This window comes from Octodon degus, unplaced genomic scaffold, assembly GCF_000260255.1.
Source record: "Octodon degus isolate 3935 unplaced genomic scaffold, OctDeg1.0 scaffold00082, whole genome shotgun sequence".
Classification (NCBI taxonomy): Eukaryota; Metazoa; Chordata; class Mammalia; order Rodentia; family Octodontidae; genus Octodon; species Octodon degus.
In genome coordinates, this window is record NW_004524658.1 from 11,753,494 (window position 1) to 11,778,502 (window position 25,009).

At 42.6% G+C, this 25,009-nt stretch overlaps 1 protein-coding gene across 2 annotated transcripts in view; it reads right to left on the bottom strand.

The window, feature by feature from the left end:
* Cacnb4 (calcium voltage-gated channel auxiliary subunit beta 4) overlaps window positions 1–19,422 on the bottom strand; it is a 313,335-nt gene extending 293,913 nt beyond the window's left edge. For both annotated transcript variants that reach the window (XM_023721339.1, XM_004636661.2), the window contains exons 1-2: window positions 19,319–19,422; window positions 19,000–19,083 (exon numbers count right to left, since the gene is read on the bottom strand). In XM_023721339.1, the coding sequence (XP_023577107.1) occupies window positions 19,000–19,083; window positions 19,319–19,327 (93 nt within the window). In that variant the 5' untranslated portion in view covers window positions 19,328–19,422. The remainder of the gene's footprint in view (window positions 1–18,999; window positions 19,084–19,318) is intronic.
* Between the last annotated feature and the right edge of the window lie 5,587 nt (window positions 19,423–25,009).

Here is a 25,009-nt window from a genome sequence, read left to right on the forward strand (position 1 = left end):
GTTAAACACTTCAGTTCCAGATGCCTCTTCTAGCAGCCTCAAATGCGCAATGGTAAGGCCATGCGCCCGCGTGCCTCCTTGGGGGCTGACACCCAGTGAAAATGGATAGCAATGAATAAATAAAACAAATCACACCTAAGACAATTTCTAACAGTAATAGTATGTGACACAGAGTAACAGTTGTGTATGCAACGACAGGTAAAGAACAAGGAGCCAGTAATGGAAAGAGGCAGGAAAACAGCACTGCGAAAGGAGAGCAATGCACAAGGACACAGAGGCAAGCGGTCAGAGACAAGGCACGGAGCAAGCTAAAAGCTGAGGATGCAAGAAGAATGTCTGAGAGGAGTAAGTCATTACAGAGCCTTGTAGATCACATTAGGATATTTAGATTCTATTTTACAACTACCAGAAATCCACTGAAAGGTTAAGATAGGGAAATGACATACTCTGATGTCCCTTCTAAAAATCTACTTTTTGTGGTGCCGTGGAGAATGTTGCAGTGAATGAAAGGAAGGAGATTCAACCAAAGAGATGTACCCTAGACTGCAGGTGGTGCCAGAAGGAGTGAGATGGACTGCAGTTATTTTGTTTTGTATTGTTTTGTTATTACAATAAAACGAGTAGGAAGCCTCATTTAGTTTAATCATTTTAGTATTATTATAAAGTTCTCCATGAGGAATAATATTTTGGGAGGATGTTCTACAGCACATGAAAACCTCCGTTCTTCATTTGTGATCTTCACAGGGCCCTCAGATTTCTTGAAGATTGTCTTAGTTACTTTTTCCTCTTTGCAAGGATAAAATACATGACATTCTCCGTTCTTCCACATTTGAGGAAGAAAAGGTTTATGTAGCTCACAGTTAGTAGAGATTTCAGTCCATACTCAGCTGGCTCAAAGGCAGAGTGGCACATGGCAGAGGGCAACCATTCACGGCAGTGGAAAACAGCAAAGGACAAGGGAGGGGCAGCAGCTGCCACAGCTAGCAAGCCTCTCTCTCCTCCTTACATCTATATGCAGATTATCTGCCCCAGGGTGAGTGCAGCACTCACACCCATAATCCCAGCACTGGAGCAAGAATTAATCACAAACTCTAGAAGCCACCCCCTGACTGCATGAGGCTTTGGGGGACAACTAGACACAAACCATAACAAAAATGCCTCTAGAACTGCTGTAAACAGCATGAGAAACAAACTGGGAAGGTGTTCCATGTGCAACTCCACTCTATCGAAGTGTCTTTAAAGGTGCTGATTGACAAAAATCACATCTGCAATTTCGTTTGAAGAAAGGATTGAAACCAAATTTTGAAAATCATTATCATTGTGAGACAGTCTGCCTAACTAACCCCAACACCCATTCTTCTCTCCTTTCTTTTCTTTTCGTTTCTCTTTCCTTCCTTCCTCCCCCCTCCCTCCCTCCCTTTCTTCCCTTCCTTTCTCCCTCCCTCCCTCCCTTCCTTCCAGAAATAGAGCTGTCCCAATTTTTAGCCTTCACATGGCAACTCCAAGATGACATTTCTCAGCTTCCTTTGAAGAGAAAAGCAGCATGTGACAAAGTTCAGGCCACTGGGCTGTGAGCCGAAGAAATATGTTCAACTTCTGGTCATCCTCTTACAAATGAAAGTAGTACTAGGGCTCATGGTACAGGCCTTGAATGCCAGCACTCTGGTATGCTGAGGGATGAGGATCACAACTTCAAGCTCAACCTCGGCAAAACTTAGTTACTTTCCAGGACCCTGTCTCAAAATATAGCTCAGTATGAAAGCTCCGATACCAAAAAAAAAAAAAAAAGGTTCCAACCCCCCACCGCCCCTCGGAGCCTCTTGGGTGAGCACTGTAGCAGCCACATGGACCCACAGATGGAATCCAAACATTAAGAACAGCAGAGCCACTTACAAACCTGTATCCTCAGACCAATGGCCATCTGAAATATGGTCATCCACCTATCATGAAATACTCACTGTGGATTGTTAAGTGACAAAGACATATTCTTTAGATTCAGTGTTGTAGCTTGTAAGCATCTACCTTAGCAATTTCAAGATAAAGTATAGAAGGCCGGGCATAACGGTACACACCTGTACTGTCAGGACTTGGAAGGTTAAGGCAGATAGACCAAAGTCTGTGGCCAGAATGGGCTAAATAGCAAGCTCAAGACCCTACATCAAAAACCAAACCAAAAAACAAAAAATACAGTGTATAACCCATCATGTCTCTCCTTCCTTTTTCAGCAGCTAAACAGTAATACACCAGATGGTAGCTATGCTATTAGAAAGAGACTAATAGTAAGCAGACTTCTAGCTACCCCAAGAGTTACATGCAGGGGACTAAAAATAAATCTTTGTTGCTGGTTTAGAGATGTGCACATCTCTATTTATTTACATCTTTCTTACTGCAACATCTCCTAACTATCCTGGTTGGTAAATCTTGGTTGAAAAGAACCACTTTAAAGTCTCTCCCTGGATTACATTAGACTAAGAATTTTGGACTGCATCACCTGGAATTTTGAAAAAGACTAATGCCCGAATTCGACCCACCTCCAACCCCAGGAATCCTGGTTTTGTTAGGCTGCACAATGTGGCCTGGGGATAAGGATTTTTATTACTCTCCTGGTGATTCTACCGTGAGCAGGAATCACAGACACTGAAGTGTACGGCAATGGCTCACACACAGCTGTTTTTACTGAACCATTCTCTAGCACCATAAGAGACATTATCTTATGCTAAAGGATTTAAGACACAACTCCAGAATTATGACAGAGTCTGGGTTTTTTTTGCATCTACTATTCTATCTTATATAGTACCAACTCCATGAGAACAAGGAGTTTCTCTCTAATTTCAGTGTAGGAAACATTTTAGCTTTTCCACAGCCAGCTTGTTTTTACCACAGGTCACTGTAAGTGACCTTGCTGTCCTTTCTACATAGTTCCTCAAAAGCTGAGAGTTAAAGAGTGAACGAGATCTCACTGTCACATGTTTTATTTAGCCAACACGCTGTCCTACCCATGCTTTCTCCTTAGGCCCTGGTATTTATTCACGATACCACATAAGCTAACTTAAATCACTTCCACAATAAGATGGGCTACAAATGCAGTGTTTGTGTAAGAAAGGAAGAGTGTGTGCTACTGAACGGAGGGAATGAGAAGGAACGGTAAGCTGCCAGCTTACCAAGTATATTAGTTAGCATTATCAGGCAGCTTGAGCTGCTAAAACAAAGTATCACAGAATGGGTAGCTTGCAATAGGAACTTATTTTGCACAGTTCTGGAAGCCAGGAATTTCAGGGTCAAGACACTAGTTGCTTTGGTTCTTAGTGAGGGCCCTTTTCCCAGCTTGTAGAGAGCTGCCCTCTCACTGTTTTCCCATGGCAGAGAACACTCTGGCCTCTCTCTTTCCAGGGACCCTAAAGCCATCACTGCGGCCTTACCCTCACCAACTAATTTCACCTGATCACCTTTCAAAGTCACATCTCCAAATGCCATCACACTGATTAGAAATTCAACCTATGATTCTTGTGAGGGGCACAAAACATTCAGTCCAAAATAACCAGGCAACTTAAAAATAGAAGATCTGGGTTGGTAAGACAGCTCAGCGGACTAAGCACCTGCTTAGGCAAGCACAGGGACCAGTGTTCAACCCTCAGCACCACATACCATGCCAGCCCCACCCTCAGGCACGCTAAGCCTGCAACTGAGTCTGGTCATGGTGGCACATACTTCTAATCTCAGCACTGGGGAGGCTGAAAACAGGAGGATCACTATGAGTCCAATCCGCATAGTGAGACCCTGTACCAAATACATAAAAATAAATAAACAATAAAAGATCTGTTATTCCAATAACATCCCCTACTTCCTAAATAGTTAAGGTAACTTAAAAACGGAAGTTCTGGTCTCATTTACTGGAAAACAGGCAACCATGTTGCACTATGTATGCAAATGTCGGGCTCTAAGAAACAACAGACAGCAGAATCAGCACTGAAAGCTCCTAATGCAGTGTTTTTAAATGAGACTCAACCTTGTGGCTCCACCAGGTTTAGTAAAGTGCCAGAATGGCAGACTGTGTTATTCTTTATCACAGATTTAAAGCCCCATTAGGCTACTTGCTCTTCCTGGGGCTGCACCAGTCATAATAGCAGGAGCTACACCACTCCTTGGTAGACTTCCGTTTAATAGCTTCCAGGATGCATATCTGAGAAGCATCTCACCACATTTCACAAATACTTCATTCTTGACAGCCCACTCTATTCTTTGCACATCCTTTCATGCCTCATGCATATGCTTGAGTTATAAATTCCAGCTCTCTCCCAAATTATCTTTCCTCCTGTAATCTGCTCCACATCAGCTCTTCATTGCATTATAAAACAATGTTGCCATCAATGTTTTCAAGGTTTGGGGTGACCTCGTTTTATGAGTTCATCTCAGCAACTAGGTGATAAAAGCTATGCTAGGGAACTGAACAAGACACTCCAAAGTATAACACTTCAGTATGCTCAGTAGTTTGAACTAAAGGGTACTGGAGCTGGGGAGATAGCTGGGCCAAGGAGATAGATCGGTGGTCTAAGCACCTGCCTGGCAAGCGCAAGGACCCAGGGTTTTTGGTTTTGTTTTGTTTTTTTTTTTGGTAGGACAGTTTCAATAATTAACACATAGCATACATTCTTCCCAGTGATTAATTGCTGTACAAGATGCGGACATGATATCCTATTTACAAACACTATTACAACAAATCCCTCTATTCATTAAGAGAATGTAAACTATATATCTGTCCTAACCATTTTGAATACACAGATACAAAATGGACATTCATCTTGGATTCTCTTTTTTTGTTTAGTTCCGTTATTTGAATATTGTAGGTGTGTTAACTCAGCAAAATATTCTAAGAGTCCAGTAATCCATAATAGTATTGGGTCTTCCGCTTGACTGGCAACGTCAGAAATTGTTGACCTGAGTCCCCTACAGCTCAACATAACAGCATGGCTTTACTTCTTATACTTCATTTTTATACTTTTCTGCTGAATGATTAAGACCAAGGTAAAGCAAGACCTATGCAACACGAGTTGGGGTCTGATAAGGTCAGTGAAATCCCCTCAGGATTTATCCTGAGATCCTGTACCTCAGATTGTAGATCCTTTGTCAGTGTCAGCCACGTGGACAAGTCATGGCCATTGTTTGGCCAATGTTCTCTCTGTGAAAGCCTGAGAAAATGTTTTCTCTCCATGTGACTCTCCTTAGGCACACTCTACATCATCAATCACTTTCTTCTTTGGCCCCCATAATCTCCTTGATCAGAAAATTTGGGACACTACTGAGTTACGTTGCGTTAAAGGACAAGTTCTCATATGAAGGACCCAGGTTTGATCAACAGTACCACATGTCATGCCAGCCCAGTGTTGGGGAGGCTGAGACAGGAGGATCACTACGAATTTAAGCCACGTGGCAAGACCCTGTACCAAATAAATAAATAAATTTAAAAGATTAAAATATATATACTAAAAAAATAATAATAAAGGGCATTGGAAGACCTTAGAAACAAAGTCGTCTCTCTGACCTCCTGTTCCCCTGTCTCCTGCCATGAAGTCACAGAAACCAAAATTCTTCTTCCTCAAAGCAGGTCACAGAAACTAAAACCCCTCTCCTGTCGCAAGCCATAAAACCCAGAAAAGGTGTCCCCATACCACAGGGGAAGGAATGCTGCACAGAGAGGCCACAATGAATAAGCACATTAGAGCTTCTGCATTTGTCACCATTCCACATAGCTGTCTTGTCTTCACAGACTCTAACCCTAAAAACAGATAGTTTTCCCTGGGTTTCTGGGTCTCTACTTCTGAAGCTCCTGAACCATGTAAAACTCTGATTTAATAAATCTGTCATGTTTTTCTCCTATAGCCTATCTTGTGCGAAGTGTCAGCTGTGGCATTTATGATGAATGTGAAAAGGTATCAAGCCTTCCCACCCCTGTACAACCAAACACAAGAGTTTCTGCCAAAATGAGCGGGCTGACCACACCCTCTATGGTCACAGACATGACGTTCTCTGACAGTAACATCTGAAGAAAGCCTACCACCCTAAACTCACCTTTATTTTGCATAACAGGAAAACAGAAGCCTGAGAAATACTAACTCAGAGTATTAACCTGTGATGATACTTGTACTATGTCCTAGAAGTTTACTGGTTAGTCAACTGAAACTTCCTACATATTTTCTCTTAAAAAAAAAGTTTTGACAACCATAATTCTGACTCTCAGGTTAGTGTACAAAATTCTGTTTAGGATGGAAGGTGGTGATGGTGATAGTACAACCAAGTGAGGAGACTTTAAAGTCACTGAATGGTCAAAAGAGTAGTGATGATGGTAAATTTTATATCATATGTATTTTACTACAATTTTTTAAAACCTTATATAATCAATGAAGTGACTAAAACACAAGCAACTGGAGGAAGAAGGAGAGGGGAAGGCACTATAATTCTAAAATTCTCAAAAAGGAGTAGCCTTGGGCTGGGGAGATGGCTCAGTGGAATAAGCGCTTCCCTGGCAAGCGCAAGGGCCTGAGTTCAATCCCTGGTTCCGCAAAAAAAAAAAAAAGGAATAGCCTTCATCCTCAGCCAGGGTACAGCTAACCTCACCCTCAGCTCTAGGACTGGCCACCTGCTGGCTTCAGGCCAGGCCCTGAGTACTGGCTTGGGAGCTGATTCAAGCCAAAGAGATCCAGGAAACATGTATGTTCCTTTTGTGCAGCAAGGAGAGGAGAGGGAGAGCATTTTTACACCCCCTCCAGTCCTTTTCATTCTGCTGAAGCTAAGAAAAAAGAGGCTACCTCTCCCAAGGAATGGAAAAGTGGATAAATGGGAGCGCCTAATCCCTGGGCCAATGCTATCACCTTGTGGGTTGCTAAACAGAGGCCTAAGCAACACAAAGAACTGCACTCAATCACAGGTAAATGCAGAAAGAACTGCAGACAAAGGGACCAGAGCCTGACCTAACCAGGAACTTCTGGAACAAGCCATACCGAAAACCAACTGAAAGTCCCCTTCTGTAGTGTCACTCACGTGAGTCACTAAGTGCATATTTTGCCTTATCCAATTTAGACTGGGTTTCTCTTTCCTTGCAACTGAAAGATTCCTAACAAATACAGTTCCAGAACAGAGTAGAAAACAGACCAGCTTTGACCCTTGTGCACTTCCTTTCTAAAACCATTTCCCATCAATCACTGTCTTTCACTATAGGCATCCAGTGTACACCTGTGCCAAGGTCTCACCAAGGCCCCAGGACCACCTTTTCCTTTCTTTTATAGCTGCCTACCCCTTCCTACAAATACAAATGCATAAAGTAAAATATATTAAGTTATTATGCATATGTGGCAGCTGAGCCTAAAAGTAGATGCAAAGTTTGTGTCTAAATCAATGTGCACAGGTCGACATGCATGAGTGGGTAAGTCACAGCTAGAGCAAGTTTTGCGTACACTTCTGAGTACAGTCAGAATGATGTCTCCCCGGTAGGGGGAACATTATGGAGAGAGATACAGGCCAAAGCTGTGAGCTTTGCTGCAATGGGCTTTTCTAAGATGGTAAAATTAACACACTTGGAAGCAATAATTCAAATTACAATAATGTATGAATGAAGAGAGCCTCTTAAGACTCCTGGGAACACTTATATTTGTAAAATAGGCTGCTCATTTACCCAAATCATCTTGAAACTTCAAATTTCAGATGGTGGAGAAAAAGGGAAAGCAGTCATGCAGGTGAAGGCATGCGTTTGGGGCCGGGGTCTCCCCTCCACAGTGTCTTCCATGACCTTCCTGACAGTGGAACCCACTCTATGGTGAAGCGCTGCAAGGGTCGGGTCTTTTGCGCTTGCTGTTGTTGCTTTAAACAAGCCCAAGGATGTGGCAAGAGGCCTGGACAATCGTGGTTGTTTTAAGCTGTGTATTTATGTAAGTTTTACCTACCTACACTGTCATTTTAAATAACCTTGCCATGCTCATTAAGAACAAAATAGAAAGGGTTAGAGATGTAACTCAGTGGTACAGAGTTTCCCTATCAAGCATAGGTTCTGTTCTCAGCACCAAAAAAATTTAAAATAAAAAACTCATGGAGAATATACTTAATATCCCTGAAACGTATACTTCAAAGTGGTTACAATGGTAAATTTTATTTACCACAGTAAATAATTTTTTAAAAAAGCAACAGACCAATGTTCTTTTCTTTTGTTATTGTTGGGGTTTGTTTGTTTGTTTGTTTAGGCCATACTACAGATTGAACTAATATCCTATACTCTGAACTACATCTCCGGTCCTTTTTACTTTTTATTTTGAGATACAGTTTCACTAGGATGCTATATTGCCTAAGCCAGGATCAAACTTGTGATCCTCCTGCCTCAGCCTTCCAAATAGGTGGGACGGTAGACACGTCCCTCAGCACCCAACTACTTGCTTTTAGAGTTCTCATTTTTTAAAAAACTAATAATCTGGCCAACCACAGAGATGCATGTCTGTGGTCCCAGCAATCAGGAGGCTGAGGGAAGAGGATCACTGTGAGTTTGAAGCCAGCCTTGGCTACGCAGTTGTGAGTTCAAGGCTAGCCTATACTACAGTGTGAGGCCCTGTCTTAAAAAAAACAAAAACAAAAACAAAAAAAAAAAAAAAGCGCTAATTTTCTTTACTCATCTTATGCAGAACTATTAGTTAAGTAAGATACTTGGAAAGCACATTTCCAGCTTCTCTACTAATGTAGAAATAGTATTACTAATACCCATGATACACATTACTTTTATAATGCAAATTTAACATCATTTTCTAAAAGATCTCATATGATTTAATTTTTACATGATCAAAAGACACATGTTTATGATATTAAAGTAAAGGAACAGGACAACCAATTAACAAATGAAAAGCACCCTTCTTTACCAGAGTCCTAGACACAGAAGACCAAAAGAATCAAACATATCCCCAAACTAAATCACCCTGGAGCTCTCTGAAATTAGCAAAGAAATGTTTGCAGCTGACCTATTTCTCTTCCACACAACTGTGTTAATAATTGACTTTTGTCCCCCAGGGAAATGTTCAAATATAACTGAGCAGCACCTGCCACATAAAGAGTGCTGTTCATTTTTATGCCCAATATCCCCGTAGATATTGTACTTGGCTTAGAATGCAAGCACTCTGCTTTCTTCTTAACTGCATTTCTCAAAGAAGAACCATATTATTGAAGATGTGTTATATACATCTAGATAAAATACAAGAATCATTTTGAAGTACCCAAGAAAGATACTTCTATTACCACAAATTATGAAAGTGATGGCAATAACCACTTCCATTGCTCAGATACATTAATCTTGCATGACACATTATTTATAAATCCTGCTGTAAAGGTGGGCATCACTGATACCAAGGAAGTCAAGGATCAGGGGGCTTTTGATCCCCATACAGGTCAAATAGTTCTATCAAAAGATCCCATTTAACTTTATGACCCAACACAGCTCCAAATAAATATGAATATCATCCTACCTGTTCAACACTACAACTTGAAAAACTGTCCGGTGCACCTTGAGGCCATCATGTTAAATGAAATAAATTAGACACATAACTTCAATTATCTCATCGTTTCTCTTATATGAGAACAGGAAACAAAGAACCATATAAAAGACAGGTAATGGGAAGCAGGATGACAGTTCTTTCGTAAAAGAGATGGGGACCAAAGATGGAGGGAAGGAGAAGAGAGGAAGGGGACAAATGGCAGAACAACGGTGTGCTATGTGCATGTGCCAGCTCCCCACAAGGAATGTGACCCATACGTACCACAAACAAGCACCAACGAAACTAGAACTAAAAATTGAAATAAAAAGAAAAAAATGAGTCCTGGACATCAGCTTAAGGAAGGGTCACTTCCAAACCCAAGCCACATCTGCACATGTCAACCAAGGGCTGCAACCACATCTTCTCAAAATGGTAACAAAAACGAGAAGCCAGTTTCTCCCTTCAGCCTCTTGGCCATGTGATTGTGCTCCACCACTTGCTACCATAACATGCTGCCTCACCAAAGGCCTGTAAGCAATGGGACCAGCTGACCAGGGTCTGAAGCTATAGGCCAAAAAGACCATAGATTTTTGACTGATTACATTCACATAAAATACCAGAAAGGACACATAGGTAGAGTCAGAGAGTCGATTATTGATTGCCTAAGGCCAGGGGCTAAGGAAGAGAATGGAGAAAAACTGCTAATAGGGATGAACTTTGCTATTTGAGTAATGAACATGTTAGATTATAGAAGTAACAGAACACAACTCATAAATTTTTGAAGGAAAGCCTCTTTCACACACACACACACACACACACACACACACACACACACACAGGGTGGGGGATCAAATAAAAGCAGTAACTATGAAAGCACCATAACCATAACAATGGTCATTTTATCCACCTCTTTGATTCTAATCGGTACTTGAGTTAAAATCATTCTTGACGATTTGAAAAGATAAAACAGAGAATGATAAATTCACCTGCACAAGTCACTATGCATTTCCACTGCTGCCAGATGTACCATGTATTAACAAGGAAAGTGCTCAAAATGTTTCCTTAAGAAATTTTAAAATATTGATCATAATTTTTAACACAATGAACACTAAACAAGTTTACCACTTTAGTAATTCTAATAATCCAGGAAAATTTATATTCAACTTTGTGTTTATGTTTCCTCTAAAAACAACACTACTACAGCAATGAAACTGCAACCCTGGAGAAAGGTTGCATGACTGGGGAAGAATACAAAATTGAGAAACAGACATGATTTGTCATCCAAATGACTAGTGAAATGATCAAGAAGGCTCAGTATCTGTCAGGTAAGTTTTACAGGCCCTACCTAATTAATGCTTCAATACAAAATACAAACACTGAATATTGTCCTTTCAGATTCAAGTAATTACCTCTACTCTGTTTATGTGCATAATAAGAAAAGTTATACAGTACTAAATAACAAAGTTTACAGAAGCACATGTAAACATTCCTTGAATTATCTTTAAGGAGTTGTAAAGCACAATTGATATGCAAGCCAGCTGTTGATAACACATCAGTCTTATCTACAGTGAAAGCAAATTGCCCAGTGCACAACTTGTCACTGTTGTTGTTAGAAAGCAATAAAACCCTTCCCTTAAAACTGGCTATAATTTAGCCTTTTCACTAATTCCAATTTCTACTTCTAGTCTGCTATGACTAGGATAAATGTTTCTCAAAGGTCTATGTGCTAAAGGCTGATCCCTAGGGTGGCACATCTGGAAGACGTGGAACCTCTGAGAGGTGCGGGCTCCTAGAAAGGTCTATAAGCCAAGAGGGGCATGACCACGAAGGACAGAGAGGGACCCCATTCCCCTCGTCCTCTCTCCTTTCAGCCTCTTAGCCTCAATCCCTCTTGGTGATTTTGCTTCTCTGCACTGCTACTGCAACATGCACCGGGACCAGCTGACCAGGCTCTGAAACTATGAGCTAAAAAGACTTTTTGTCCTTATTTTCTTTTGCCTTGTGGTGCTGCAGATCCAACCACAGCCTCACAAACACTAGGGCAATGGCCTACCACTGAGTAGGGCTTTGATTATCTCAGGTATTTGCTATAGTGACAAAAAGCTGATCAGTGCCTCCTTCCACCACTCCAGTATACATGGTTAAATCTATGCAAAATTCCTGATGTGTTTCTGTGTAATCCAGTTTAGAACCTAAACTCTTTGAGAATGAAGAGTACTACATGCCACAGCATTTGTTTTCCTGGTTCATGAAGTAAAAGGTCATGAAACTACACAAAGGCAGGACAACAGCAACTGCTTACATCAGAAAGTGTTTATGGCACTTTGCTGGATGTAACAGTGGGGTTTTCCTTGAGACTTTTCAGTGTACTGTCTTCTACTCTCCAGGGGTATAGACAGTATGTGACGAGGATTTCTGCAAGCTTTGTCTTGTCATAATCCACAGAAAAAATACGGGTGTAACACACTGGGTTTGATGGGAAGAAGAGTCAGAGCTCAGCACACACCAATGTACCCCTGTGAAGGACCAGCTGAGAGGACTGGTGTTTTTGAGGCCAATAATCCATTCTTAGCACCCACAGTAAGGCTGGGAAGGAAGCTTTACTAAAGGGCAAGCAAAGAAAGCATGCAGGTGACAAACCAAGAGCTACAGAATGGGTCCAGCCCGCCCAGCCCCCACACGTCTGCACCCATTTCCTAGTCATTGTGAATCTGAGTGGGCTGCAAGCTGCTCCCTCTGGTTAGGGCTTTGCTCTGTTCTAAGTTTGAGCTTCAGAAACGAGACTCAAAAAGGACCAAACTCTGAGGAAGAAGATGAGCTTGGACAATGAGTCAGAAAAGATGGTAACAGCCAGATGGGACTGGCCCCAGTGAACCCACCGAGTTAGGAGACTCACCAGGAGCGGACAGACTGGTTTCTACATCCAGCTACACCCTGTGGTCTGACTGAACTCCACCGTCCTCAGCTCTGCTCCTGCTTTTATCCCTTGATGAAGGTAACTCCTCAATACCAGGGACCACTACATTGTCCAGAGCAGCAGGCAGAATGATGAGGGGAGGGGCTGAAGAAAGCCATCATTCTCCGCCTAGGTTTCCACACAGCTTTTCCTATTTTCCAAGAAAGGTTACAACTTGAGTCAGTTTATTTAAGTTTCAATAAAATCTTACCATTCCAAACTAAAGGGCAAATAGTCATTTATTGCATAAAAATTAAACTTAGGGAACTCTGTATGCCAAGAGCAGAGACTCAAAAGGTAAGCAAACATGACAGCACAGCTGCCTTATAATTAGAGTCCTCAAATTTACTTTGTGAATTCAGTTCAATTTACTCAAGCCCAAAAGCAAGAACAATGCACGGTGTGCACAGATGGAGCTCTTTTTCACTCTATCATATCTTAATTTGGGAAGATTTATTCCACAAAAAGATCACAAAAGAAGTGTGAACTTTAAAGTTCTTGTAACTGGCCCGTACCAGTTAGTCACAAAGTTCCATTTATGGAGTAAAAACAAGTCCATTTTCACAGATGAAAATGATTCATTATTGCCTTCCATGCAGCAGTTAAATATGAAACGGTGGTGCCAGTCCCGGCTGCTTCCCCCAGTGAACAGCTGACCTGCCCCAAACCGCTGCCTGTCTCTCTGGTGTAAGTCTTCAGGCCCTTCCTAGGCTCCCAGGACAGCTGGCTGCCACCTGAGTTCCAGCAATGGCAGGAGACAGGAGGGTGTGAGCAGGGAGACACCCAGGCATTTCTCCCCATTGTCTCACCTGAAGTGACTTCTTCGACAGAGGCTGCATCTTTTCTTCTCCGTCTTCCATTCCCACAGACAGGTGCTCTATGGATCCAGCTCCTCCCAGGTGACTATGTCCCTGGCCCCCAGTAATAGTTTCCTCCCGTTGTTCTTTCAGCCTAAAAATGACATGGCTAACTTCTAGATCTAGCTTCCAAACACTATCTCTATACTAGAAAGTCTCTCAGTCATAAAAATTCAAGTAGTCTGGTAGACTGCTTAGATTCTGTCTAATACAATGACTAAGAAAATAAAGGAACAAATAAATTATCCTATGTAAACTATAAACCATGCAAATAAAAAAATGACATTTACAATGGAATGAGGAAAAACTCAGACTCCAGATTCTCCAACCGATGCCTTATTCTGCATAGCAACCTTAGAGATTGAGGACTCTCCCAGGATCTAAAAGGTACACACCCAAGACATCCTCCCCACTGTACGCATGTGTTTCTGTCTTGATTGTTCTGCGATAAATGGACTGTGGTAATAAAAAATCAGTAGTGAGTCAGGGTCCCCTCCATTCTACCACTATGTACTAGCATGACCTTTATTTCTTTAGTACTGTCTTATTTATCTAAAAGTGAAATATTGAAGTATTTTCTTTCTGCAACCTCTTCCTGTTCTAAAATTCTCTAAGTATACATATAAATTTTGCAAATATATACATCTCTAGACACATGACTATTCTTAGAGCTATGTATAAAGCAGATACCTTCTGTTGATGAATTCGCATTTCATCAGTGAAACATGCCTGTTACCAGAGCTCAAATTATAACCCAAAATATGTGTCTGCCAACTTGTTTTATTATAGTATCAATTTGGAATATGAATATGTTCTATATCTCTAAATACAATGTGAGTTCATTGAATTATTGTGAAGAGCATCTGATTAGCATTCCTTAAAAACATGAGATTTCCTCCTATAAGGTTCCAAACATGGCTGTAACCATATGTCCGTCACACAAGCTCTTTTTAAATGAAATTTCATTATTTATCATTCTATAGCTTATTTGTCACTCAAATATATTTCAAGTAGATATTTTAAATGTAGTTCTATATCATTACATACAGATCTACTCTGTATTTTCTTTACTAGCCAAGTAGTACTCTATTGATGACACACTATTATTCAATCATTTACTGACTGGTGAATATGTTATTTCTAGTTGCTGTGCTCAATGTGATGTTTCTGAGAGGTTTTAGAGTACAATTTCTATTATATTTATGTCTTCTTCTCCCTCTTTCTCTCCTGCTCTCCTCTCATCTCTCTCCCAGGGTCTCTCTCCCTCAACTGGGAATAAATAATCCTACCAAGGTGGGCATGGACCACTATGCCTAGCGTCTTTTATTCTTAACTTGTAAGATGTTTAAAATTTATCAATATGTTTTTTGTATCCACACAACATACATTTTTCCCTCTAATTTGTCATACAGATGGAATAACCTTTAACTTGCTCAATTTGTAATATGAACACTGAATTTGATTTATTATTTTGTTTTGCAATATGACTTCTATCAAAAGAGAGCCTATTTTCTTTTCCCTTGAAATAGCGCAGGCTTCTAGACCTGTTTTGACTTACGGAATGCAAAAGTGATGTCACATCACTGTAGCAAATGGCAGCTCCGTGCCTGCAGCTGTAGCCCTTGCTTCTTGGGATACCCCTGCTTTCAGTCCAGATCTCACATTACCAAGAAGCTCAGGTGAGCGTATTGAGGTCCAGGTGGAGGAAGACTAAGCCCTCTGCCAAAAGCTCTAGCTGAGTTCTGAGCCAGCAGCCAGCACCACCTGCCAAGCACGTGTGAGGCTATTCTGAACCCTCCAGCCACCACATACCCCCATAACAGCACACAAAGCAAGAAATGTCTGGTCAGTGTGCAAAAATAAATTATTGTTTTAAACTACGTAAGTTTTGAGAGAGTCTGTTAGGAGAAATCTGTCCCTTCAAACAAAGGACTAAATGTTAGAGCAGAATCTGATGGTCAAGTTAGTCCTCCCTCCATCAACTCTTCTTTCATTCAGATGAATACTGACTGAACATACACTATGCTAGATGTTGAGACAAACAAAGAAGACCAAATTTCCATAAGTCCTGTCCTTGTGGAACTCACCATGTGGATGGCGACACAGACATTAATACAGAAATCTAAGTACATGGTGCATCGTAACAGTGGTGGTGCTACTGAAAACTAGCACAAGGTGCTCTGCTCTGAGAGACCCCAGTGGAAAACTGACCTTATCAGGGAGGTCAATAAAAGCAGTCAGGACTAAACTCAGATCTGCAGGAAGATTAAAAGTTAATGAGGCAGAGGGATAATAAGAGGCCTTCACACACAGAGCTCAACACATGCAAAAGGTCTGTGGCAAGAAGAGGGTATGTTCAAGCTTTAGATCCACACAAGATAGCTGGAAGCTGGTTAAAAAAAAGAGAAAGAAAGAAAGCCAGCAAGCAAGCCAGTCAGCAAGCAAGCAAGCAAGCTAGCCTTGCCATGTAAGACTGTAGTGCCCATAAGAACGGACTTATTAAAGTAAACAACTAATCCCACTTCAGATTTTCCTCTTCAATCCCCAGTATAAACACAACTTGGAGTACTCTATATACAAACTGTATGTTCAATGACACCCATGGTTCCCTATAATACTCAGGACATAGGTCACTGTACCCACCCCCTTGGCACTTTCACTGTATTATTTGCATACATCTCTGTCTCCATGACTACGCTATAAAATCTTTGAAGTAAAGGAGCTGTGTGCCTCATTGCTTTTTTCATTGTTTACCCATAATATTCAACACAGTGTTGGGGGCAGAGCAAATATTTCAGTGCTTCCTACACATGTAAAACATGGAAAAACAATCCATTCATAAATAGCCTGTCAGAAAGGATGTCCTGGGAGGAAATTCTATAGCCACACTTAGAAAGCCATTCTGATGATATCAATATTCCTAGGGAAAGCTTGCTGTAAAACATTGTTTCTTTCTAATTTTAGCAAATTTTTTAGTGTCATCCTCAATGAAGAGCAAGAACACTCCATCACATTTCCAGAGAATGCCTGTCTGTGTATTTTGAAGATCATTTCTGGGTCACCCGTAGAGATCTCTTCTTTCGAAAGCAAAATGTTTAATCTTCTCACCTTTCCTCAAAGAAGCCATTTAGTAGTTCCCCGGATTCATTCCAAAACCTCCATCCCGCCCAAATTGTGGAAGCTGGCAACCTAGTAGACCAGGAAACAAGGTCAAAGATGCCTGAGGGAATTTGTGAGCTGGCCTCAGGGCGAGGGCAAGCTGCTTATTTTCAGGCCAACCCAGATGTATACACACGTGCCTGTGTACACACGTGTACAGGTTATTACACAAGCAATGAAACTCTTCTATTGGCTCAAAGAACAAGGGTTGTTTTATTAACTTTGTCAACTGTCCTTTTACCATCAGCCCAGTCTTCAACACCTGATGGGTCCCATTGGTGATTTTTAGTGAAAGTTTTCTCTCCCTGTGTTTTAAACGATATGACAAGGAAATGAACTGCACTGTTTTTATCTTATGTCCACTATCTTCTTCCAGTGCAGAGGAACTGACCAAATAGTGAACTAAACATCATCAAAAAAGGCCCATCACTTGAACATATTAAGAATTTAAATATCAATAACTTAATGGTCATTCTACAAATACTGAGGCTTGAGTAACACAAACAGCTGTTGTGCTTTTTTCTAAAAAAAAAAAAATTCTTTGGCATTTGGGTGACAACTGTCCAATTTCATTCCAAAGATACTGCTAAATTCCACTTTGACTAATTTTTCATTTCATCAAAGAAACATAAATCTCTAGTTTTTTATTGTTGCCCTTACAGAATTCTGTATGACACCATTTAAACGACATAATGTACAAGTTACTCACTGAGCTCTAAGAGTGCTCAAAAACTTAGACACTACTTTTGGGCCAAAAAATAGGAAGACTGAAATTAATTGCTAAATATAATTTAATCATTTTATAAATGAAACCCAGTTTCACAAAGTCATGAAATATATTTATTGTCAAAACCTGCAGCAATCCAAATTACTCCCAAAATTACCTTTGTACTTTTGTTTTACATTTTTAAGCCAGCAAATAGAAGCACACTTTATAAGAGGTTATACATGCATTATCTTAAGCATTTATTAGCACAGAGGAAATAAAAATACATTTTTTTTTGTGCTTGGAGGACTAAAGCATTAGTGCAGTTGATGATGTAAATTCAAAACTTATAGTCAAAGAGCTCACAAAATAAACACCCTGTAACAAATCTTTATTTCCAAGAATATGCAACAAGAAAGCATTACCAAAAAGAGGCACCTACAAAATCAGCATCAACACAACTTCAACAGTTGCATAGTATCAATTTTTTAAAGATGAACACTGTCTTTACCTTTTCAAACACATCCTCTAACCATTACAAAGAGAATAGTGTACTTTCATAACCAATACAGAATCCAAAATATGAACGATGCACATTAAGTGCTCACTGAACTAAACAGTAGTAATCATTTCTTTCTGAAGAAAAGAAAATATTGTATAATAAGTATTGCCCAAATGTGCTTGACAGGCACTTTAGAAGAGTCAGACTCCAATTTTGAGTCTAAAGCTTATTCTACATTAAGACATATCCTTAAATTGATGGTAATCATGAGAGAAAACCGCAGCTGCCATCACAGGTTAGAAAGAATTACACAATATTGTGACTGACCTAGAGAAAAAGACCTTCTCAAGGTCATTCTAGCAGCCCAGAGCAGAACATGGGATTTAAAAAAAGCTTCTTGGTGCCATCACCAAACTTCCTGAGTCGCCCCAGAAGCACACACCACAACAGTTTCAGCTCTAAAGAGAGATCAAGGTGACTTGCTTGTGCAGGATTTCTCCCACACGTAACAGCTAGGGGTGGTTTCATTTACAGTACATGGGTAGCAGCAGGAACACTGAGGACCAACTGCCTACGCCAAGGTGAAAGGCACTTAAGCATTACTGAGCAGTACCAGTGATGCTTGGCTCAAACAATTCGCACTAGAACCACGCAGAAGAAAGCAAACACACACACACACACAAAAAAAAAAAAAAAAAAACAAAAAAACACCAAACACAAATTGTGGTGCCACCAGAACTCAGGAACTAAGCCTTAGCTTAGTACGGAGGTCGGCTTAACCTCAGATCTGGTGCGTCCCTATTAAGTGGACCACAAAAGCGGTCTCCCCAAAGAGAGAACAAACTTTCTGCTCAAAATGTCTTTCTTTTGAACAGAGCTCAAAGATCCCTCCCAACAAAAGTATTCAAAATAGGACAAAAATAGAAGCGCACTACCACCACCACAAACGCACACCCACAATCAAACCAGGTCGCCGGCCCCGGGGTCTGGCTATTCCAAGACGACTTACACCACTTAGAGTCGTCCTCTCCGCCCAGCCGGTGCAAACACAACCCTTTCTAGCTCTGAAATTCCACGTCCCTGTCTCCGCCGACCTGTGTCCATGAGACCAAACTAACTTCCCGAAGCCATGGACACACCCGGACCCGCACCCAGCGAGCCAGGCTACCCCGAGAGCTCGCGGCGCGCTCGCGGCGCGGACTCCGCGCTCGGGAGCGGAGCGCAGGGGACCAAGCGGGGCTCAGGGGCGCGGCCGGCACCTGCGCTCCTAGTCCGGCGGCCGCTCGGCCTCCCGCCCGCTCGCCGCCGCCTGCGCCTACCTGTCTGAGGATGAAGCTGGTCGAAGTGGTGCTGCCATCGGATCTTTTCAACCTGCTCCGCCGGGTCGTGGTGCCTCGGGCCACCTGGACTCGACACATGGGGCCAGAGAGAAGCCAGTGAGGACCGCGGCGAAGAGCAGGGCAACCACCCCCGGCCTGGGTCCGCCCGCTGGAGACCCGCGCCCCCAGGGCCCCCCAGAGCTCGCCCCCGAGTCTCCTCCGCGTCTCCCCGCGGCCGCCCTCGCCCCCACCCACCCGCTCCAAGCCTGGACGGCCGAACGGACTCCCGCGCGGCGCGGCGCAGCCCGCAGGCACCCACCACATCCATTAACAAAGACTCTCGGGGTGCGGGGTCCGAGCCCCGGCATCGGCTGCGGGAGGCTGCAGGCTCCGGAGCAGGAGCCGGAGACGGACGAGGGTGAGGAGGAGGAGGTAAAGGAGGAGGAGGAGGAGAAGAAGGAAGGGGAGGAGGAGGAGATAAAGGGAGGAGCGGGAGAAGGAGCGGAGGAGGCGGGCGCGGGCGCGGGCTCCGGACTGGGGCCGGCACTCGGGCGCCGAGGCGGGGCGCTCTCGGGCCGCGGGGAGGAGGACGCGGTGGAGGAGGAGGACGGGGCGGTACCTGCGCGGAGGGGGAGTGCGGCCCGTCCGCCGTCCCGTGCCTGGCGTGGGAGGAGGACATGGCTCAGCGCCGCCGCATGGCCCGGCCGGGCGCGGAGGGCGAGGTGAGCCGAGGCGGACAGGGCGGCTGCCCGCGTGGCGGTGCGGTGGCGGGGCGCGAGGCCAGGGCTTCCCCGCCCGCTCGGCCCGCACCGCGCCGCTCCTGCTGGGCTCCCGCCTGCACTTCGCGGAGCGCCGCACCTTAAAGGGGCCGAGGCGCTTCCTCGCGCCCGCAGCAGGGGGCCTGGGAGGGGGCTTTGCGGGATCGCGCCTGTCGGAGCCTGGCCCAGCCAGGGGAAGAAGCGCTCTCCCTCCCAGCCTGCGCGCTACAGCACAGCTTTCCAGAGGATGCAGTGAGGGGAGAATCTGTGATGGGGGTGGGAGGATTAAAATAGTCTGCACAGTTTAAAATGAGACAAAGGTGGCACGGTTCATGAATCAGGACTTGGAGAGGGAGGCTGGTGCAGTGTGGCGAGGAGTGGGAAGAACCGAGGGGTAGGATCCTGTGTGTGTGTGTGTGTGTGTGTGTGTGTGTGTGTGTCCGTCCCTGCGCTGAAATTTTAAAAGGGCAAGAGCCAAACCTTCCCTCCACGAGTTAACTCATCAGCCTGCTGTGGTAAGCAAAGGGGTTTTGTGGTTTGCTTTTTGTCCTGTTTTGTATTGTTTATGTATGTCCAGCCCCAGCCTGGAGTCCTACACAATCAGCCGTGGGAGACCCTGCCAGCCAGAGTCTGACAGGAGCTGCAGCCCAGCAAGAAACCAGTATATCCTAAGGAGTTTTGAAGGTCACATTAGACCTGCTAAAAAGCAAGAGTTGGCCACGTGCCTTCCATTTGTAGCTGATAGCTGATTCCAAGTGAGGAAACTCAGCCTTCAAATCACACACAACCTTGGTTCCTCTTGAAAACACACACGAGATTAATTTCAGATCAAATTTAAAAGCAGGCGATTGTGGAGAGCGAAATTAGAATTAACACAAAAAATAAGTGAACTCAAAAGTAGATTCCGTTTAACTTTAGTCACTGCAACAAAAATCCATCGTTAAAAATGTATAGCACTTCAAACCCTAAGTCAGCCCAAATCACCTTGCGTTCTAACACTGTCCGGTAACAAGTGTTTGGCTTAGCCTCTGTTTGGCTGTATTTTAACATCACCCAGACTTATTTAAACATCTAGCAGACACTTCCTTTCCATTCTTATCTCTTCACTTAGTTGACTTTCTGTAGATCTTTTTAACTGCTTCCTTGATTCCAGCTCCCTACTGCCAGCCACATGCATGTACACATAAGCACATACGTCATTCAATCTGCACATTACCCGCAAAGCCATTCTCTTCGTCTCTTTTTCTCAGGTTACTTTAACATAAAGTCAAACTGTGGTCCAGCAACCAAGCCTGTCTGCATTTCTGGTCACTCACCACCTCAGGGCTCCACCAGGATCTCTTCACAAACCTTCCAGTAAGCAGGCACGTCTACTGACCGTTATTACCTAAACCAAGTATGTACAGCCCCACACCAGCACTCCTGCCTTGCAGCGCCTCCTGGGATATGCCCTCCATACAACCTACCCACCATGCTGAATTCTACCCTTCCCCAAGCCTTCTTCAGCTCACTGTTCCCCAACAGAAATCCTCCCTGACCCCACAGTCCTGGATAGTCCCGGTGACCCTGAAAAACTGGAGTATTGATTCTCTGGGCACTTGGCATAGGCTGCCTTTAGTTTATTCGTTCTCTTTTCTCTAAAATCTAATTTCCGAAAGATTATTAGCTCCTTATCTTCTATTTCTCTACCTTGTATATAGCAAACACTACATAAAGTTTACAGGCAAGAATATGTCTAATAATGCAAAATTCCTGCTTTCGTTATCACCACCCAATCTGTTTTTAGTTCTAATCCATCTTTATAGTTGACATTTAATCAATCTATATAATGAATTAATATGTGGGAACTGGAACTGTAATGTTCTGATTTTCCCCTGCCCACAGTCTCTCTGACTTTGAATTATCAAACAATCTAAAGCAACACAGCTGCATGAGGAGCTCCAGCCACTTTCCTCAGAAACCTGAAGAAAAGCATTAACATATAATGGTGTAAATCCATGGCAATGGGTTTAAGGGTACACAATAAAAAAAAAATTTATTCAATAAAACTTACTAAAACCCAGTGAAAAAAGTGAGAGTCTGTGGCATTTGATCCTAGACCCACTCCCTGCATCTTCTCAGCTCAAAGCTGAAACCCCACACAGGTGAGGGCTCCTCTCAGCTCCCTGCTAGATTGCTATCTCCCTGGAAGGACGGGACATCAGCGTTTATCACCCTGCCCCCAGGTACCTGATGCTGTGACTAAGTTCTGAGCAAACATGGGAGAGAGCTGCAGGCCACCTTTTGCCCAGCCCTAATGAAGGGATGGAGGCTACACCCTGGGCACAGTTCCACTAAGAATACCAGCACCATAATGGAACTTAGTCCTGACCCATGGAGAGGCAGGCCAGGAGACCTCTACTAGGCACTCAGCTCCTGAGTGGGAGCGTCACTGAGAGGGAAATCCACATTATCTGTACCCCCACACCAGGGCAGCATGAAGCAGCACCCTTAGCTCACATGTATAAAAATATCTCGAAATATAAAACTAGAAGAAAACATAAGAGTAAATATCTATGCCCTTGGGCTTGGTGATATACCTTACCTATAACATCAAAATCACAAGCAAGAGGAAAACCTAACTAGACATTAACACTGAAAACTTTTGTGCTTTTTTGAAAGAGTAACACCAAGAAATTAAGACAACGCACAGGAGAAAATGTTTGCTAAATGGACAAAAGGTTTGAGAAAAGGTAAATAATTTTCCTTAAAAATATATCTATATATTATACATATATATATATATCTGTAGCCAATAAAGCATATGAAAAATGTTCAGTATTAATCATCAGAAAAATGCAAACAAAAACCACAATAAACTATTAACATGATTTGAGTTACTTGATACAAAACTCAGGTTGAAATTTAATTGCCATTGTAACTGTACTAAGAGATGGAACCTTGAAGGGGTGATTCAGTGCTCAGGGCGCCGCTCTGATGGCTGGAATTGATACACTGATGGTTGCACATATTCGTGCATGTACTAAAAACCACTGACTTGGCTGGACATAGTGGCACAGATTCAGGTACACTCCTGTTGGCCTAGATGGGAGAATCACAAGTTCCTGGCCAGTCTGAACAACATAGCATGCCCCCATCTCAAGAAAGGAAAAATAAATTAAAATGTGTATTTCAGGGCTGGGGAGATAGCTTGGGGGTCTAAGCGCCTGCCTGGCAAGCGCAAGTACCTGGGTTCGATCCCCAGTACCACATGCCACACAGGCCCTGGAACCTGCGGCATGCCGTGCCAACCACCAAAACTGAGTGAGGTGTCACATGCCTGTAATCTCAGTGCTGGGGAGGCTGGGACAGGAGAATCACTGAGTCCAAGCTGCATAGCAAGACCCTGTACCAAATAAATAAATAAAATATTTTAAAATGTGTATTTTAAATTGTAAGGGATGTGAATTAGATATCAGTAAAGCTATTATTTGAATCCTGAGATCTTAAAAATTGAACTCATAATGGATCACAGAACCAAGTGAAATAGGAAAACTAAAAAAAAAAAAAAAAAAGGAAAAATCATGTGTTCTTTATATTTTTTTATTCTGCTCTTGTTGATTAGGTCTTAGTTTATCAGCACCTAAAGAATGATCCAAGAAGGTGAAATCTTTTGTAGGGTTTAAAATTAAAACTTCTAGCAAGGCATGGTTGCATGTGCCTGTAATCCCATCACTCTGGGAAACTGAGGAAGCAGGATCACAAGTTTAAATCCATCCCAGATGACTTAGTGACTTAGCAAGACCTGTCCTCAAAACAAAAATTTTAAAAGAGCTGGGGATGTAATTCAAGGCGAAGACCCTAGGCTTAATCCCCAGCACCACAGGATGATAATAATAGTAACAACACTTTTGCTAAAGACTATTAACAGAATGAAAAAAGAAGCTACAGGGGCTGGGGAGATGGCTCAGTGGAATAAGTGCTTCCCTGGCAAGCGCAAGGGCCTGAGTTCAATCCCTGGTTCCGCCAAAAAAAAAAAAAAAAAAAAGGAAGCTACATACTGGGAGAAAATATTTGCAAGACACAAACCTGATAAAGAACTTGTAAATAAAATATACAAGGAGTTCTTAAAAATCAAGAATAAGAAAATAACCTAATTAAAAATTTAAAAATGCTGCATACACATCTTACCAAAGAAGCCATAGTTTTCAGGGTAGCCATAAAGACAGCAAATATGCCTTTAAAGGATGCTCACATTTGCCATTAGGATTCTGAGTAAAGCAACGTAATACTACCACCGTACACCATCAGAATGGCTTTACACTGAAACAAACCAAATGACAATACCAAATGCTTTAAGGATGAAGAGCAACAGGAATTCTCATTCCCCACTGACAAGGATGCTAAAAGGGCCAGCCACTGGGAAAGGCAGTTTAGCAGTTTCTTAATAAGCTACACTATCTTACCATTTCCAGTAATTTGTGTCAAAGTTATTTATGCCACTTACCTGAAAACTTAAGTCCACAAAAATGCTAGCATGTAAAAGTTTATGCAGCTTTATTTATAATAGCCCCAAGGGGGGAAGCACCAAAATATTCCTCAGGAGGATGAATGGATAAAACCAACTATGGCTAAGTGTACTGTGGTTGCACTAACAAGCCATGAAAAAACATAATCCTCAACTTCATTTTGCTAAATGACAGAAGCCAGCCAGAGGCTATATATTGTGAGTACATTTACATGAGATTCCAGGAAAGGCAAAGTTATAAGCATAAGCTGATCACTGGTTCTGGAGAAAATGGTAGAGATGAAAAGGCAGGCAAGGCCTAGGGATTTTTCGGGGTGAGGAAACAATTCTGTATGATGCTATAATGGTAAATACTTGACAATGTATACCCAAAACTACCTATACTTTATAGGATGAAGAATGACTCTTAATGTGTGCAAATGTACTTTTCTTTTTCCTCAGGGGTTTTGCCATGATGCTGAGGCTGGTCCTCCCTCAGCTTCAGTGGTACTGGCAAAACAGCTTGGCCATATTTTTAAAGATTATTTAGGGGTAATAGCTTGGCAGTCTAAGCACCTGCCTGATCTGAGTTCAATCCCCAGTTCCACATTCCATTTTGGCCCTGGAACCCCAGGCATGAAGGTGCACACCTATAATCCCAGTGCTGAGGAGGCTGAGAGAAGAGGATCACTGAATCTGAGCTGCACCTGGTACCAAAAAAATAAAAGATTGTTTAAAAATCATTTAGAAAGTGAGAGATTCCAGG